Below are 16,406 nucleotides of genomic sequence, written 5' to 3'. Positions count from 1 at the left end.
AAAATTTGTTGTACATCCACTTACACCGATAGAAACTATATGATTTAATGTATGGTACTAGGTGATGAATCACAATGTGATAGACCCAAAAGTTTTGCTTCTTCGGCAGAGGGCGGCATTCGTTTCTAACTTAATGTACGTTTTATTTAAGGGTATGAAGGAGTTTGTGTTTGGCAAAGATGGCATATACCTCGACCTCTCTAATTTGAGATGTATCCTTTTCGAAACTGTCATTGCTTCTGATACATATCTATCAGCTTAGCTATATGTTAACATAAGATAGTAAATTACTATTCACTTCTTATCATTTAGTTATTCGTTGACCCTCATTTTCCCGCTTGTTACTTAATACTTTCAGCTAATTTTTAGACGGATGGGTAGCTTCAATCATTCGATTCAAAACAGAATGCGTACAAATTGACTTGGTTTGGAGTCATCACATAAATTTTAAGACTTAATAGTTTCTATCTAATCTGTTCATATTAAACTGTTTTTTAATTTTTCACAAGCGACCACATAAAAGTGAAAATTTATTAAATCAGTTGCGAAATGACTTCGATATACAAAGGGAAGGAGCCGAGTTTCCAAGTGGATTACTGTTCTGGCTTGGTTCAAAGATTTTTCAAGCAAAACAAAGTTTTCTGGGAAAAGGGCCTGTTTTCACGTGGTCATATTTAAGCCGATTTGTAGCATATTTACTAATATTACATAACTTATTGTATTTGATAGTGCCCTTCCTTGTCACTATATCTTAAAGTAGATTTTTATGTCATTAATTCTGTATTCTTGAGTGAGAAAAAGACTTGGAAAAAGACGAATTGAAAGGTTTAGAAGACGTTTGCTTTAACTATTGCCAGATATTGTGGACCCCTCTTGCGAATGGCCTTCAGGAGGTGCGTTTCTGACTCTTCTCATTATGAATGTACAAAGAGTTTTCTACTTTTGCCTTTCTAACATATCTAAATATCTTTTTTGGGAAATTTTGCAGCCAATCTGAGATTTCTTACATCAGCGAAATGATTTCAACAGCACCATAAACTTGCTCAAAATAACATAACTTCATTTAGAAAATTTCATGAACTCTCTCCTTTGCATATTTAAAAGGTATTGAGACCCTTAATTTCATTATAAAGCTAAGTTGGTACTATTTTAAGGAATTCTGCCTAACATGACATCTGGGACTTTGCAGATAAAGACGCTCCAAGTACTGTGATGTTAGAGTTGGTCCAACAATTGAAAAACAAAGCTGCTAAGTGGACAAGTCTTAACGGTCATGATGACATTCCAAGGTTTGCTATTGAGCTTTTCCTTTCACTAGCCATTCCTTGTCTAGCCATTTCTTCTCTAGCCATCACTAGCCATTCCTTCTCTAGCCATTCCTTCTCTAGCCATCACTAGCCATTCCTCCCACCAGCAATTTCTTTCGGATATATCTTCAAATCAGCTGTTTTGTTATCATAATTTTAAAAAATTTCCCTGCATGTCGGATTTTTTTAAGCTTTTTTCTTGCTCAATTTGATCTTCATTAATTTTTATTCTCTGCTTTCCAACCTTTGTACGAATGGCAGTTTCTGTTTTTATGTTTCAAAACGAGTTAAAAGTATGTAAAGGCAACCAAATGGGTGGTTTAAAGAATTATTTTTTTCGAATCAGCGTTACGGAGATGCAGAAATTCCTACAAGAAAGCCAGAGTTGGATATTTTATGGCTCCGAGAATTTGCTAGCCCACATTCCTCCTCACCTGCTGGCTCCAATCTCTTTAAATGGTAGGATGTTAGCAATATCTTTTTTTCAAATTTCACCTACTTTTTTGCCCTAGCGGGTTTTATCTGTGTCCGCAAACTTACAAACATTACTCCAAACAACCATTACTCCCTTCCTTGAAAAAAATGACCTCTAGTTTTGATTATTTTCACTGTAGAATATGGGACATAAATACTTCTTAAACGACCGTCAGTATGATAATCAAATACACTTATCTCCTTCTTTAACACAAAAAACCCCTATAAAAATCACGGTCGCATCAAATTTTCTGCAAAGTTGGTTTTGACTGAACTATAATGAAAATTGTTCAAGTGTTTCTAATAAAGTCCTAGATAGACGTATTTTAATAATTCAATTCCTTTTGAGAACTGCTAAAAAGTTTTGTCGATATATTTTTCATTCATTTTTATAATAGAATTCATTGATAATAGATGATTTATTTCGAACCAATACTGTTTGCAAAAGATTCTACACTCTGACCGATGCTTTGATCAACCCTTTCAAAAGTTTTCTATTCAAGCTACTGTGTAGAAAGTGCTATTTTTCTTGTCAGTAATACTGGTGGCCCTTTCCAATTTTATATTTGTTTTTTAATAGACTGTCACTTGATTCTTTTAATGGATAACATGAGAACCATCACTAGTGCTCTAAACCAAGGAAAACTAGATGCCCAGAAGAGGTAAGCTACTTCAGCATCTCTGAAAATTTTTCATTGTTTTTTGCAATTAATCTTAATATTTCATGGCTAGAGACTTTTCACATTAATGATACTATTTCGATTTATTATTTGCTTGCAGTAGATAAAATAGATGTTTCATAGCCACGGTGTTTGCAGTTAACATCTACACACACGAAAAAGCGTTGCTTTCGCCCAATTTCCAAACCAGGAGAGGATAAACCTACGTTTTGAATATTAAGAGATGAATACGGCTCTTGTTCTTAGTTATCTTGCTATTTAGACTAGGAATCTCACAAAATTCAATTGTATGGTTATGCGATAAAAAATTATAGGACAGCTGAAATGAGATAAGGCCGATTTTAGTACAACTCCTTTGTTAACCTTACTTTCTCGCTATTTTTCTACGGCTGCAGACAGACAAAACAGAGTTTATTTTCCTGAATGCTTTGAGTTTGTAGAAAAGCTTAAAGCTAAACCACAACCAATAAAATCAACTTTATGGTTATGGTTATCCACAAGAAATGAAACGCAAATCTATTAACGTTCATTCTATTATTAAATCGATGTTTTTTTAAGCATTCGTAGTACGATGTAAATCAAATAGCGATTTCGACGAACAGTTTACATAACGTCGCGCTAAATTTGAGTAAATGTAAATATAAAGATCCAGGAGTCAGTTGCATTATGATTAAAATTTAATGCTAAAACAAACTGATTATCGAAACCAAGGGACGGCTGTCTGTTACCACAATATATTTCCTTTCTTCGTCTTGTATTACAATTTGTACAGTCACCTAACCACGAGGTTCTTATCTTAATGGAGGCTATCCCACGCCTCGCAATTTCATTTTTAAAATCTCCTTAATACCTGTAGCACTGTTACTGCATTTCATAAAATGCCTTGTGATTGAAAATGCACATGTAGATAAGAGGCGCGATTTAGGATATTCAGTAATTCTGCCTTTAGGGTCACAAAGATCAATTTGCTGGTAATATGTGACGCAAGAGATTTAGTTTTAGTTTAGGGATTGCTTTGTAAATTGATTTAATCAAATTCGTAGCTATCTGTGGAAATTATTTGGGTTTAATCTCCAAAGGAACATAAAATCATGGACACTTTCTCGTTGTGAGAGAAGAGCTATTCTACATGCGATTAATAACAGGGGTGGATCCAGAGCAAATTTGAAGGAGGGGCAGTTGGTAGTGCGGGTGTGAAAAATGTTGACGAGTGTACGCTGTATACAACAATTTCAGACCCTAACTACTGACAGAAGGCTCTTTATTCACTTTGCAAGGAAATTTTCACAATAATTGTTGTATACTTTGAGGTAATCCTTGAAGCAAATTAACCTATAAGTCTTAAAAAGGGGCGCACAATTTACAAAAAAGGGGCACCAGACTTACTTCAACTCGGTAAGGGAGGGGCAACTGCCCCTAGTTGCCCCCCTCTTAATCCGCCACTTATTAATAAAAAGTATCAGTTGGAAAGCGCAGCTTTGTGATCAACGTAAATATAAACATCACGAAAAATTTTTCGTCCCGCCCCTTGTATATGTAAAAATTACTGATAGAAAATTTTTTCTAGTCCGGCAGATCTTGCTCTTGAAAGGCCTCTGGATACTGCAATACTTTTGAGCCTCTGCGGGGCTCCTTGCCTTGTTTTAAACCAATGGCAATGCGAGGCTCACAACAACAAGGAGAGATTACACCATCTCATTTTAGGTACCGTCCATTCATTTCCTTGCATCTCTCTCTATGTTTCTCATTGACATTGATTAAAACATAATGGCAGTTTTAACAATTTTCATTTGAACTTTATAGTTGTTCTTCATTAATGTGGAGACACTTGAAAGTTATCAGAGGCTACTGAATATGTTTTTGAAATACGCCGCGGAAGGGGATTTTTCCTGGTAATCCCCATAAGGTCAATTTTTGTTAGTCATTCTGAATTTCCTTTGCTATGTTTTTCATAATTTGTCATTGAATATCAACCTAGGATATTTTTGTAAGTCATGTTGACAAAATCAAAGACTTTAATCTATTCCATCTGGCGGAGTAGACCGCAGCTTTGCCATATCAAATTCCGAAGGTTTTGTGTTAATGGAAGTGTTGTTCTCCAAAGAACACTTTGTTCTGGGAGAATCAGCGCAAATTTCATACCATTAACTGCTTGTATGGAACATAAAGAAGCACTACATTAAACATTTACTTCAAAACGGTTTCCTTTTCAAAAGTTTTTATTATAGACTGTTTCTGAATATGTTATCAAGTGTAATGGAGTTTATTTCCAAGGACAAATTTCACTGTGAACTGAAATTCGGCTAGTAGAATTTTTAATCCAGAGAATGCTCCCTTGCAGAGTTCTTTAAGCTTGAGCTTCTGGTTGATGTTCCTGCATCTTTTAAACGATTAACTGCTAGTTACATGAATGTTGATATGACGCCAATAGATACAGGTAGGCAATATTTGGTCATGTGTTTCGAACATTTTTGTGTTAAAGGTATATGCGAAAAGACAAATACTGTCGGACAGGCATTACAGTCCTCCAGATGTACATCACCTGGATCTGCGAAACAAAAAGTTGCACATGAAGACGATTCCATCTCGGAAAAAGCTAATTCTAGCCAAGGAAAGCGGAAAATTCTCCAGCACAGAAGCAGTAGACCAGAAAGCCTTAGAAGTAATAAAGTCTCTTCGGCGGGTAGTCAAGGTAGGGGCGAGAAACTGAGCAAGCTGAAACCAGATGCAATAATTAATGAGCAAAACGAAGGCAGCGATGGTATTGCGACAGGGGACCCTACTCGCCGGCTGTTTACATTTGAGCTGTATAATACCGTTTTGTATGGTTTGCCAAACTTCACTACCACACTGCAAAGTGGTGGTTCCTGAAAGGGAATTTTGTACGCCTGCAACTGTCGTTCTCAACGTTTTGCATATAACTATAATTTGCTTTCAGATTTAGTTCCTCGATGATTCTTGGAAATTCTCCGAGGGTCAATGCTGTTTCATACAGTGATATTCTCATTCTGTGCCATTCATGACGTTATCTTTGCAAATTAAAGATTCAGTTCATCCCATAAAGGTGTATGTTGAGTATCTTTCGTAGAAACTGCTGTAAATTAAATAAGGCTTAATCTGACAGTAGCGAGATTTACCTGAAATCAAGGGTTTTCGCCTGATGTATTTCTTGAAGATCTCCTTCGTTTCGTTTGATGTTTATCTGCTTTTGATAGCTGATTGAGCTGTTGTTAGGAGAGTTTCTACACAAACAATTTCAGGGAGGTTGTAAAGTATGACATGCAGTGGTTTTTACACCTGCTGCCTTCAAGGGATCGTAAAAACCTTTTAGCGATGATTTTATTAGGTTTAGGCCTTCAGCAGTTGTCATTACAATGCAAAGGTGCTCGTCTTTCTTCCCTCTTTTATTTGCAAACGTGGAGAGATTTTTGGGTTATATCTCTTAATTATTGATATCTCTCAGGTAATCCTAGATTATGAAACGAAAGATCTGGAACAAAACTAAGAATTTGGGCCATTATTGGTACTTAGTAGGACGTTTGGGAGCACGCGGCAGCTAAATCGTCAAAGTAGAAAACCTGATTGAATCAGATAAGAATGTGTTATATTGTTGGGGAAAATGTTCAAACTACTATTGACATCCGATGACACTTCATCCATGCATATAAGAAATCAAATATGCGGTCTCAGGGGAATGTGTAATGAAAGAAAGCAATTTCATTTGAAAAGCCTGACTCATTCGGTCGGGACATTGTGGCTGCTTTTAATAATAATGATATGACATTATGGTTTAGATAACGTTGTACTCGACGGTTCCTATAAATGGCCGCATTGGTTTCCACAGTTTTCGAGAAGGCTTTTTTAAATTTAATTTATTCACAACCTTAGGCGCTATTGTGCTAGACACCCCCTTGTTCATACATTCTGACCTTCAAAAATTTGTTAAGAGGTGTTTCCTTGACGGTGTCTCAAAATTACACCTGTCTTTTGCTATCATTAAAAGTGTCTATGCAGAGAAATTTTACCTCCTGTTTTTTCTAGAGTTATATTTTCCCATCTTTTCCGATACGTTTGACACCATAATTGTCATAACTTGACCAGCGAAAGTGTGTTTGATCAGAGTTTTAAATTAGGTAGCACTTGCGAAAACCAAGGCCAGTTTGTGACGTCATGGTGTCTGGTCGACAGCAAGGAAACTGCGGTTGTACATAATTGGCATTCGTTTAGTGCGATCGTATAAAAGCCGGTTTTGTCTGTTAATTTTTTACATATTTTAGTGTACATCGGAACAACGATAGATGTAGGCACTGGCAGTATATAAACAATCCATCGACAAACGTGTCTTTTCCGGCCTTTTCCAAACCCAACGAGTCTTATTTAACGTGTGGAGAACACGGAGACAGATAGAGAAAGAGACAGTGTGTTATCTGTAGAATTCTGGTATGAACTCAACTAAAATTACTCAAAACTTAACGTACTTTTATATAAAAATCAAAATGCTAATTAAGGGTGTTGGGATGAGGAAAGGATGATGCAATGTGATTAAGAAAGATTTAGGCATAGAACGGGAGACGTTGAGTCAGCATGATTTATAGGAGTGGAGCTGTAAACAGTGGTGAAGGGAATGTCCTATGGTATGCGATGCCGTGAACAACGTAGAGGGATGTCATGACGATGGCATGCCCGATAAATTAGTAGTAAGTGAGTGTAAAATGGCCTAAGAATGGTCACTTCAATCTATTTCGCGGATGAGTCTGCAAATGATAACGAAGAAATAATGATAGGGCCCAGGCCACCACCATGACAGGGCCCAGGCCACCACCATGACAGGGCCCATGGCCGGGTGGCCAATGACAGGTAGGCGATTTTACTCTCGGTTACCCAGACCCTCTGCTTTCAAGTTAGGGGTATGGGACACAGGCTACGTATACCCTGGCCTGGTGACAACGAAATTTCTGAGACAGACAGTGAATCGGGACGGACTACGGAGTTGTAAATTTAGGTACGGACGATCAGGGGCGAAACTTCACTATTTTCATTAGGGGGGTATGAAGCTTAGTTGCCCGACGAAAGGGCGTGGCATGCTTGATGAAAGGGCGTGTCCTACATAAACTTCATTTTTAGAGCACATCGCCTCAAGGGCTGAAATCATCGGGAAGCCCGAGAGAGGGTCTTTAGACTTAGGCTGTTTGTTTTAAGTCAAAAAATATGCCTCTAGTTTTTCTGGTGTTGGCTATAAACATTTGTTTCCGAAAAGCAAGCATTTGTAAGGCCTGTCTTTTCTATAAAAAAAAGTCTTCTTCACTTTCTAAATCACCTAGCTATTAAGAGAGCAATTCAAAAAAGAGATTGAAGTAGGGTCTCAATTTTATCAAAGTGGAACACCAAAACACAGCTTGGGAATTTCGGAATTTAGAAACAGCTACGCAGATTACAATGTTTCAACAAAAAAGAGCTTCAGTTGCATTCTCTGAGTTTCATTTTCAATTTTCGGTTGCTCCGGAAGCAATTTCAATATTTTTAGACACCCAAGCACAAAGTACGTATATTTAAATTCACCATAACAAAATCCCTCAAGCAAAGAAAAGTTTTTTATTGGAGGTATTTTACAGGTATACCTATCATCAAAGCTCAGTTTTCATGTTTTCGTAATCATGGATATTGTTCAGAAATAGAATAAACTCGAAAGATTTTTGCATTTCATATCTTAACTACAATTTCTTGATAAATTTTATATTATTTCCCGCTTGAACTGATTAAAACTTCCTGTTACTTGTTATGGGTTATTCAAATTTTTTAGTTAAAAAACTTTGGCGTTTGTATGACCATTTTCTAGCGAAGGGTGCAATACTTTCGACCCGTAAGTGTAAAACCTTAAGATTTTGGGGCATAACTCCTTATGGATATGTATTGTTGTGAAGGAGCAGCACGCGGTTAATCCTTCACTCTTTCCTAGACCTCGAAGTTGCATTAGTCATTTGTTCACGCCACGTTGTAATGAAAAGGTGTTCACGTTGGATCTTGTTTATTGTAAATAGTTTTATTATGTTCCTGTTGATGTTATGAAATGTTTAAAACCCAAATGATGTCTTCTTCAAATGTCCTGACCTAAATCTCTAAAACATGTATGATTTCATGAATGAAAGTTTCATACATTTGGCAAAGAAAATATTGATTGATTTTTTCAATAACTTATTCCGAGATGGTATATCCTCCATGCTTTGATTCATGATGCTTCTAAAACTGTCAGTGTTCTATGGGCTCCGAGGCAGGATGGAACGTTGGGGGGGGGGGGGCTTTTCAAGGGAAAATTTAGAAATCACAACAAAAGATTTTGAAAAAAGCTCACTTGTTTTGCAAAAAGTAGGGGGGAGGGGTATACACAGTGTTCATTTCCTTCTCGCATCAAACACACTTTACTTTCCGTCTATACTTTTGCTGTCGATCAATACTTCAGACTTCATCTCGAGGCGAAGATAAACATGTGCGCATTGAGCTCCAGACGAAAGCGCTGATCGGTGGACGGACGAAAGACAGAAATGTATATATGTTGCTGTTCCTTGCCTCGTTTCTGTTTTGTTTTCCCAACTGGGAGGAGATTGAAAAAAAGATGGGGGAAAGACCATGAATTAAAAAACCAACCTAGGGCAAAAAGTAGCAATAAAAGTGCGACCTAAAGAAAATTTTCAGATTTGCCCGACAGATACGCTGGCAGCCATAAATTTGCCCGACAAAATCTGCTTTTTTGAAGATTGGGGGGGGGGGGTGCAGCACCCCCCCCCCATACCCCCTCAGTAGTTTCACCCCTGCGGACGATCAATATCATATCATTTTGCGTTGCGTCTTTTGTTTCAGAGTTTCATGCTATTGTACCAAAGTGAGACTGAGATACGATATTACCGTATGTCAAGGTCTGTGACAAAGTACCCAACTCCAAAAATAGAATAAGGGGGCAATTTTCAGTTGGGGTCTATATCCTATCTTTTTTAGCGTATCAAACTGTCTCTTATTACCAAGTTTCTTTCATGCTATTCTATCAAAGTGAGACTGAGATTAGATAATACCGGCAATAAAGGTCTAGGGCAAAGAGCCCCAGTCTAAAAATAGAAAAGGGAGCAAATTTCAGATGGGGCCTATATCCTATCGTTTTTAGTGTATCAGACTGTCACTTGTTACAAAGTTTCATGCTATTGTACTTACAGCAGAGATATCGTAACATCACCGCTAGAGTCTTAGGGCAAAATAATGCAATTGCAAAATGTGCATACTTTGACATTCAATATAAAAGAACCATTTAACTTATCGGAATTCTGTCTTTGTTTAATAACAAGGGCGAAGAATTCTATAGATTCATTCTAAATATTGGAATGGTAAATTTCGCTGCATAGGTTGAAACTCCTTTCCCACAGTAACTATAGAATTCCAAAACTCCGTTATAGCAGCTAGAACTCTTGAAATCTTAGCAGAGATTTTACAACTTCAAAAGGATGCACTCTTCTCGTTGTTGTCAAACATGATGAACACCCTTAAAAGTAACTTTGATCAAACTTTTACAAATACATCTTTGAAAAAATGTCACTCTTGCAAATATTGAATTATTTATATAAAGGATAGACCTTTCCCTGCAGAGTTCACAAAACAGATTGAAAACATACTACAGGATTATGGATTTGATAACACACTAACACTAAGTAAGCTTCTAACTTCACAATGACTCATTGGGTAAGACAAATACGTAGCAACTTTAGAAGTTAACAAACAAACAAATCTGACAAAAATAGCTTATTTGATAGTTACACGATAAACGAAATTCTAATGAATGCAATTAATTTACTTTCTAAAGTTATATTTGAAATTACTAAATCAGGGCTTAAAAAACTTTTGTGGAAGAGGTACAATATCGTACACCTCCCAAAAACTGCATAGGTGCATACAAGTATCACATGAGAAAATTTAAAACCAAAGACTACCGAAGTGTGATATCATCAAAATTCAATGTTTAGAATCTCTTAATTTTGAGGAAATAATCTGAAAAAGTAGCAGAAAATACCTCTCAATATGCAAAATCAGTTAAATATGTTCAAAATTTGGTTTGATATGACTAAAGAAAGATATGGAAAAAATTGGATAGGTTTGATATGGCATGATGAGCCAAGAGCAAATGACAGTGATTGGATGGGGAAGAGCCTGTGCTAATGTGACCATATCTCCAGGTAATTGGGTATTTCTTGGGTTTCTATAATTTAGTTGTATTTTTGCTTTCTTCTTTTGGCAGTTTTACCATACAAGGTCTCACTTGCTGCTGTATTTTTGTATATGATAGCTTCATTTTTGGGTATTATTGTATGCCTGTATGCCTACTTTTTTAGCCCTGTATACCAATAATATACAAATATCTAAATAAGAGAACTACTCACTACAACATCAAGCAATATTTTACTGTTTACTAAATGTATGAGAAATGCTTTTTCATAACCTGTGTATGCATGAATAAACTAACTTGAAAATAAAGAGCAATACAAATATATTTTCAAAAAATGTTATTTTTTTTCTTTGAAAGAAAAGCATAGAAATAAACTGACTTATAATTTACTGAATATATTAATATATGCTATAGCTTAATAGGCATTTTTGTCAAGTGTTTTATTTTATTAATAATCAATAACTTAAAACATGTTAAAAATAAAAACGGAATTCTGAACCAAGTAAAAATAAAAAACAAAGCAATTATTTGAAGTAGCTGCCATTGTCTTACACTGACATCCTGTTTTCAAACTCATTAAATATTTGCTCAAAGGGCTTTACCAAAAAAAAGATAAATTGATGATTTTAAGCTGCATTCAGCACCTGCTAAGCTGGTCAATTCAGCTGCCTTATACCTATTTGAAAACAAAAACGACAGGCTTCTGTAGGTCTTTTCATTACTGCAAAGTAATTACAGCAGTCTGGGTTTGGATAGTTAGGGGAGGCAGCAATAACATCATACAGACAATTAAGTATATCATCTAAATTATGTATGGGCTGATATAAATATCTATCAGCAATTTCTACATTTTACATTACATTACAGTATTGATATATAAATGGACTAAGACAAAAGAAATATTTTTTTGAAATATAAGAGTAAAAAATTCACTGTTTGTATGGAAAAATAGACAAATAATGGGTTTCTTTAAAAGCATGACTTACACTTGCGCTTTCTTCGTGACTTCATTTTCTTTTCTTTTTCATTCTCAAGCTCTTTACATGCTTTGATATAGGCATCTTGCTCTTTAAGATACCAGACAGGAGGCCAGCGATGTTCTTCTATATATTTCAATGCTACAACATTCATTTGCTTCAGCTTATGGGCATGCTTTTCACAAAGCTTGTTATAATTTGTTGTCATATAAAATAAACACCAAGCTTCAAGCTGTCTTGCATTATGCAGCTGGCTGATACCCAGGATATCTGGAGAGGAAATGAATATTCACTACTTTAAAACTTTCAAAATAAATATGAAAACAAATAAAACATAAATACATTTCCACAAAATCCTAGTTATTTTGCAACTATGATTTGCATTAGTTCACATTGATTGCCTTGAAAAAATGGCAGAATTATAGTTCAGTAATTAAGTTATGGTCAAGCTAATGCCACACTAACCCATTTGTTCTCACAAGTCCTACCATTATGGGGAAGTGGTGTGCCCTTAAATATGTTATGGTTTTTAATGAGCAAAGAATATATATATGTATCCCTGATAACTAACTTTGAACAAAGAGCTAATAGCAATGTGTAATGTGAAATCACAAAAAGGTTTAGGTACTGTAGAATTAAGTTTTTATAAGAAAATGAAATCAATTCTCTAATATCATAAATTTTGTTGGACTGACTCCTTGGGTATCACACCAAATTAAGTCTTTTTCTAATAGATACTAAATTGGAAATTTCCTGAAAATAAATTTCTGTGCTTGCTTTGTGATTCCAGCATTATAGCAACTTATCTGTTTGTTCATTAAACAAAGGACTTTTAGGTAATGAGTTAATTTACTTTTGGTCGTAACCTTCACCCTACTTAAACGAAACTTCCTTTTTGCTAAAGTATATAGTCACCATGAACTAGTTCAAGTCATGCTTATTTAATACATAAGCTAGCAAGTGAATACAAACCAAATATATTCTCCATGACTGCTTCCCCATTGCATTCAACAGATGCCTCAGTATCTTTAATAATGAATTGCTCACAAATTGCAACCAGTCTGGGCAAGCACAGAAAATTTGCCAGCTTTAAGATTCCAAAAGCATCACACATATGCACTGCTGAGCAGTTTCCTGTGTAAATGTATTCAAGAACACCAAGAAAGCTCTCCACATTTGTATCATTGAAATCTACCTGTAGTCAGATGGAGCACATCAATATAAAAATATGAGCATATTTTGAAAGATTGCATAAATAATCCAAAGACACACGTTGCATTGAAAGAAACTGCAGTATATAGTTTGATAGACAACAATAAGAATTCAAAGATCTAGTGCCCCTTACAAAGTGGCAGTTTGTTATAATAACCCATTCAAATGTAAAAAGCTCAATACAAATTAAGCACTGTTTTTATTTTGACCAATTCTTCTTTTCAATTAATTTGTTTAAACCAACTGGGATAGTTTTTGAGTGTGTTTGTTAGGGGATAGTAAAACACTATTTAGTAACTCGTTTGTTTTCAAAAAGGTTTTCTAGTTGCTTTAAGTTTAAATATGATTTCAAACATGTTTTCAGATAGAATACACAAAACTGGTATGATCCTGGTAATTCTAAATGTTTGATTATCAAATAATTTATCTTAAAAGTTGCTACAACAGCCTCATAGTTCTGAAACAGAAGGAATAGAATAATTTAGATGGCATACATTTTCTGTGCCACTTTCACGGAAATGACCATTGCGAAACATCCCTGCCATAACTTGACAGTGTGGTATCAGGGCTGCTTTGTGAGCTGGAATTGCAGTCCCTTCAATGATGAATGTCACATCTGAGAAAAGGCTCTTGTTATAGAACAATCTGTAAATCTCAGTGGCAAAATGTATTTTGAATTGCCTAATAACTTCTGAGTTTTGGAATTCTGCTTTTATTAGCAAATTGTTAGCATATTCCATTAAGGCTGGGACCTGGATAAGAGAGGCCACAGCAATCAAGTCACAAAGGCTGCCAGGCTCTTTAACAGAGCCTGTGTAAAGGAATTCCAAAACTTTTTCAAAAGAGGCAGCCAGCACATTTGAAATCTTAACAACAACTTTACAGCTTCCAAATGATCCATCTTTAATGGTATCAACTGATATGAATCCCCTTGGTAGCAAGCATGATACACCATTTATGAGCCCATCTTCAAAGACAATGTTGTTCTTGCAAGTGTTTGATTGGAGAAAAGACACATCTTCTACATCACGAAATGAATGCAAAAGTGATTTGTTCAGAAACAAAGCAGCAAAGACGGGGCTAGAGGCTACCAGTATGAGCAAATGTCCATAAATTTGTTTGCTGCCAGCCAGAAATATTACATCTGCCAATTCTCTGTCGCCATAAAAAGATGCTTGTTCCTCCGAATGTTTTGAATTAGGCACATGAGCAACTGGCTGTTGGTTCTTTGGAGGGAGATATGGCTCCTGTAATATTGGTCTTTGAACTCTTTTTAAGTACGATGACAACACTGGCCTCGATTTTCGTCTGGCAACCAAAGCAGCTCTGATCGCGTTTAAGAAAACATCATCGACCCCGAACTTTGTAACGATACTTGTTTCGTAGTAGCCATAAGCACCGATTTCACGTGCTGTTTGTCTTCCAATCTCCGGCGGTACTAGCTGATGTTGAGTTATAGTTGGCTCGTGATGTCCAGCAAGGTATGAGCGCAGTCGGGCATGGCCTACCGTTCTGAACCTGTTCGATGCAATGTATCTTCGATCAAGCTGGGTGCCTACCAAAATAATCGGAACTCTTGGGCAGAATTTGCGAATTTCTGTGAACCATTTTGCGTTAATGTTTCTCAGTGAGGCTGGCATGCCGATTGAATAACACATGACGACAACATGGGCATGTTGATAGGCAAATTTTCTGTTCTTATCATGATCACCGAACGTATCCCAAATTCGCAAGCAGACTTGGACGCCATCAATTATGTACCGAGCTCTCTCGCGAACAATCGGTTCCGACATGTACTGATCAATAGCAAAAACTGTAGGCAAATGGGGCTTACTATTGATCAGTTCCAAAGGTATTCCTTCATGACCATAAACATGTGAACAGATTAAGCGCGTTTTGCCTACAGCTGTATCACCGATAACAACACATTTTACTGGTGCGTGCAACGGTTCGTCCCCATCATAGGCTTCATCTTCGCTTTGGCCTGCCCAAATTACTTGGTTCCTCTCCATGTTCGTTGGTCATCGTCATGAAGATGGCCAATTGTATGAAACAATCTGCTATTATAGGCCGTGTCTAATTTCCATCTATAGACGTAATCTGAGCCATCTGGAAATAATCTTTTCTTGGCAAAGGTGATGGCTTTAGCTTTTCGCAGTGAAAGTCGCAGTACTTGTTTACACCGTCTCATCCAAAACGAGGCAGGAGCACGGGTGCTCTGTTTGTTGTGACAAATGCTTTGATTGCGCAGTTCTGGAAAGACAAAACAAAGTATTGATATCCTAACTCTTTTGTTGAGCTGGTCGCTGCTATTGCAGACAGTGTTTAATTATAGATCGAAAGCAGATCCTTGTAAATAACAAGAGGAAAAGGAATATTTCATTGCGAAAAATTATGAATATCCAAAACAAAAGTTGATACCCAAAATGACTTCCATAACTCCTGACTTAAATTTCAATTACTTTTTTGGCTTCGCCAAAATAACAGTAATCCACTTGAAGAACGTTTTTCTTTCTCTTAAAAACAGTATGTTCCCCATTGTTCTCAGAATATCTTTTCATGGCCACGATATTCATGCATCGTTGACTCAATGCACAAATAAACAATCAGAATGAGGGAAAGGAATGGGAGGCAAGCCACTAGAGAGAAATCACCCCAGCCCATCTAGATTAAACACTTCGTTTTTGGGTGTTGCATAAGAAGACCGGAGAGAGGGGTTGAAACCGGCTACAAACTAAGTTACAAGCCAATGCATATGGATCTCAAACAAGAGTCTCCAAAACAAGAAACTACTTTGCGTTTTGTATTGGGCCTCGAAAATTTCCTAGAAGAGCTGAAAGGTGTACAAGATAAGGCCAGTGAATTTTCAAGAAAAACTGGGTTAAGTTGTTGATAGACTGGGATCAGTTATGATAGATTTTTAGCAAATACAAAACCACCCTCTTGTCATCTTGCCCTACTGCTAATACCTGGTACCCAGGGTATACTGCTAACTGATGTCAAATAAAAAAGCTTGTTCCTAAGTGTCTGAGTTTCGTGAGCACTGACAGACAGTGAAAGAAGCTTTTTTATCTTTCGAAATATGCCTGAAGTGTCCGATTTGATATTCGATTTTAAATGCACAAAATAAGAAAAGCTGGATTTTTCTGACTTCCGTTGCAAGTAGATGACTGCTGGACAGAAAGTAGTTAGTTTTATTCAAATTCAAAGTATTGAGCTAAAGTATGAAACTATTTTCGAAAATGAACTTTTCTATGAATCTTCCTCTTGGGAAATGAGGGGGGACTGATCTCCCTTAACTCCCTGCATCCTTGCCTACATCCCTGGAACAATCATCATTAGCATATAGGTATAAAAGGTTATTGATACAGTTGCCTGGTGAAGGCATTAAGCGTGAATATCGATGTAGCAGCTTAGAACTGTCCTGTTCTATACACAATAAAGCGACAGTTATTCAACTATATTTTTATTGTACATTATGTCTACTTCTTCCATGTGTCTTTAAGAAAATTCTTGTCTTCGTGTGCGGTATTTTCCTGTGTAAGATGCGAGT

General features: G+C 36.5%; 2 protein-coding genes across 3 annotated transcripts in view; one reads left to right on the top strand and one right to left on the bottom strand.

The window, feature by feature from the left end:
- Positions 1–5,637, top strand: part of LOC135696535 (cilia- and flagella-associated protein 46) — a 50,774-nt gene extending 45,137 nt beyond the window's left edge. For both annotated transcript variants that reach the window (XM_089112302.1, XM_065215956.2), the window contains exons 56-62: positions 152–212; positions 858–893; positions 1,190–1,289; positions 1,654–1,766; positions 2,362–2,443; positions 4,029–4,165; positions 4,944–5,637. In XM_089112302.1, the coding sequence (XP_088968428.1) occupies positions 152–212; positions 858–893; positions 1,190–1,289; positions 1,654–1,766; positions 2,362–2,443; positions 4,029–4,165; positions 4,944–5,332 (918 nt within the window). In that variant the 3' untranslated portion in view covers positions 5,333–5,637. The remainder of the gene's footprint in view (positions 1–151; positions 213–857; positions 894–1,189; positions 1,290–1,653; positions 1,767–2,361; positions 2,444–4,028; positions 4,166–4,943) is intronic.
- A 4,476-nt stretch (positions 5,638–10,113) lies between these two features.
- On the bottom strand, positions 10,114–15,086 carry LOC135696537 (rho-related BTB domain-containing protein 2). The gene is made up of 3 exons (XM_065215958.2): positions 13,348–15,086; positions 12,614–12,836; positions 10,114–11,911 (listed from the first exon to the last, which is right to left on the bottom strand). The coding sequence occupies exons 1-3, from the start codon at positions 14,863–14,865 to the stop codon at positions 11,634–11,636; spliced, it is 2,019 nt and encodes a 672-aa protein (XP_065072030.1). The 5' UTR covers positions 14,866–15,086; the 3' UTR covers positions 10,114–11,633.
- Positions 15,087–16,406: the final 1,320 nt, after the last annotated feature.

The sequence above is a fragment of the Rhopilema esculentum genome, chromosome 14 (genome assembly GCF_057945365.1).
Source record: "Rhopilema esculentum isolate cy_ngs chromosome 14, ASM5794536v1, whole genome shotgun sequence".
NCBI classification, from domain to species: domain Eukaryota; kingdom Metazoa; phylum Cnidaria; class Scyphozoa; order Rhizostomeae; family Rhizostomatidae; genus Rhopilema; species Rhopilema esculentum.
Note: the sequence above shows the minus strand (reverse complement) of the source record. Positions and strands in the feature narration are given on the sequence as shown.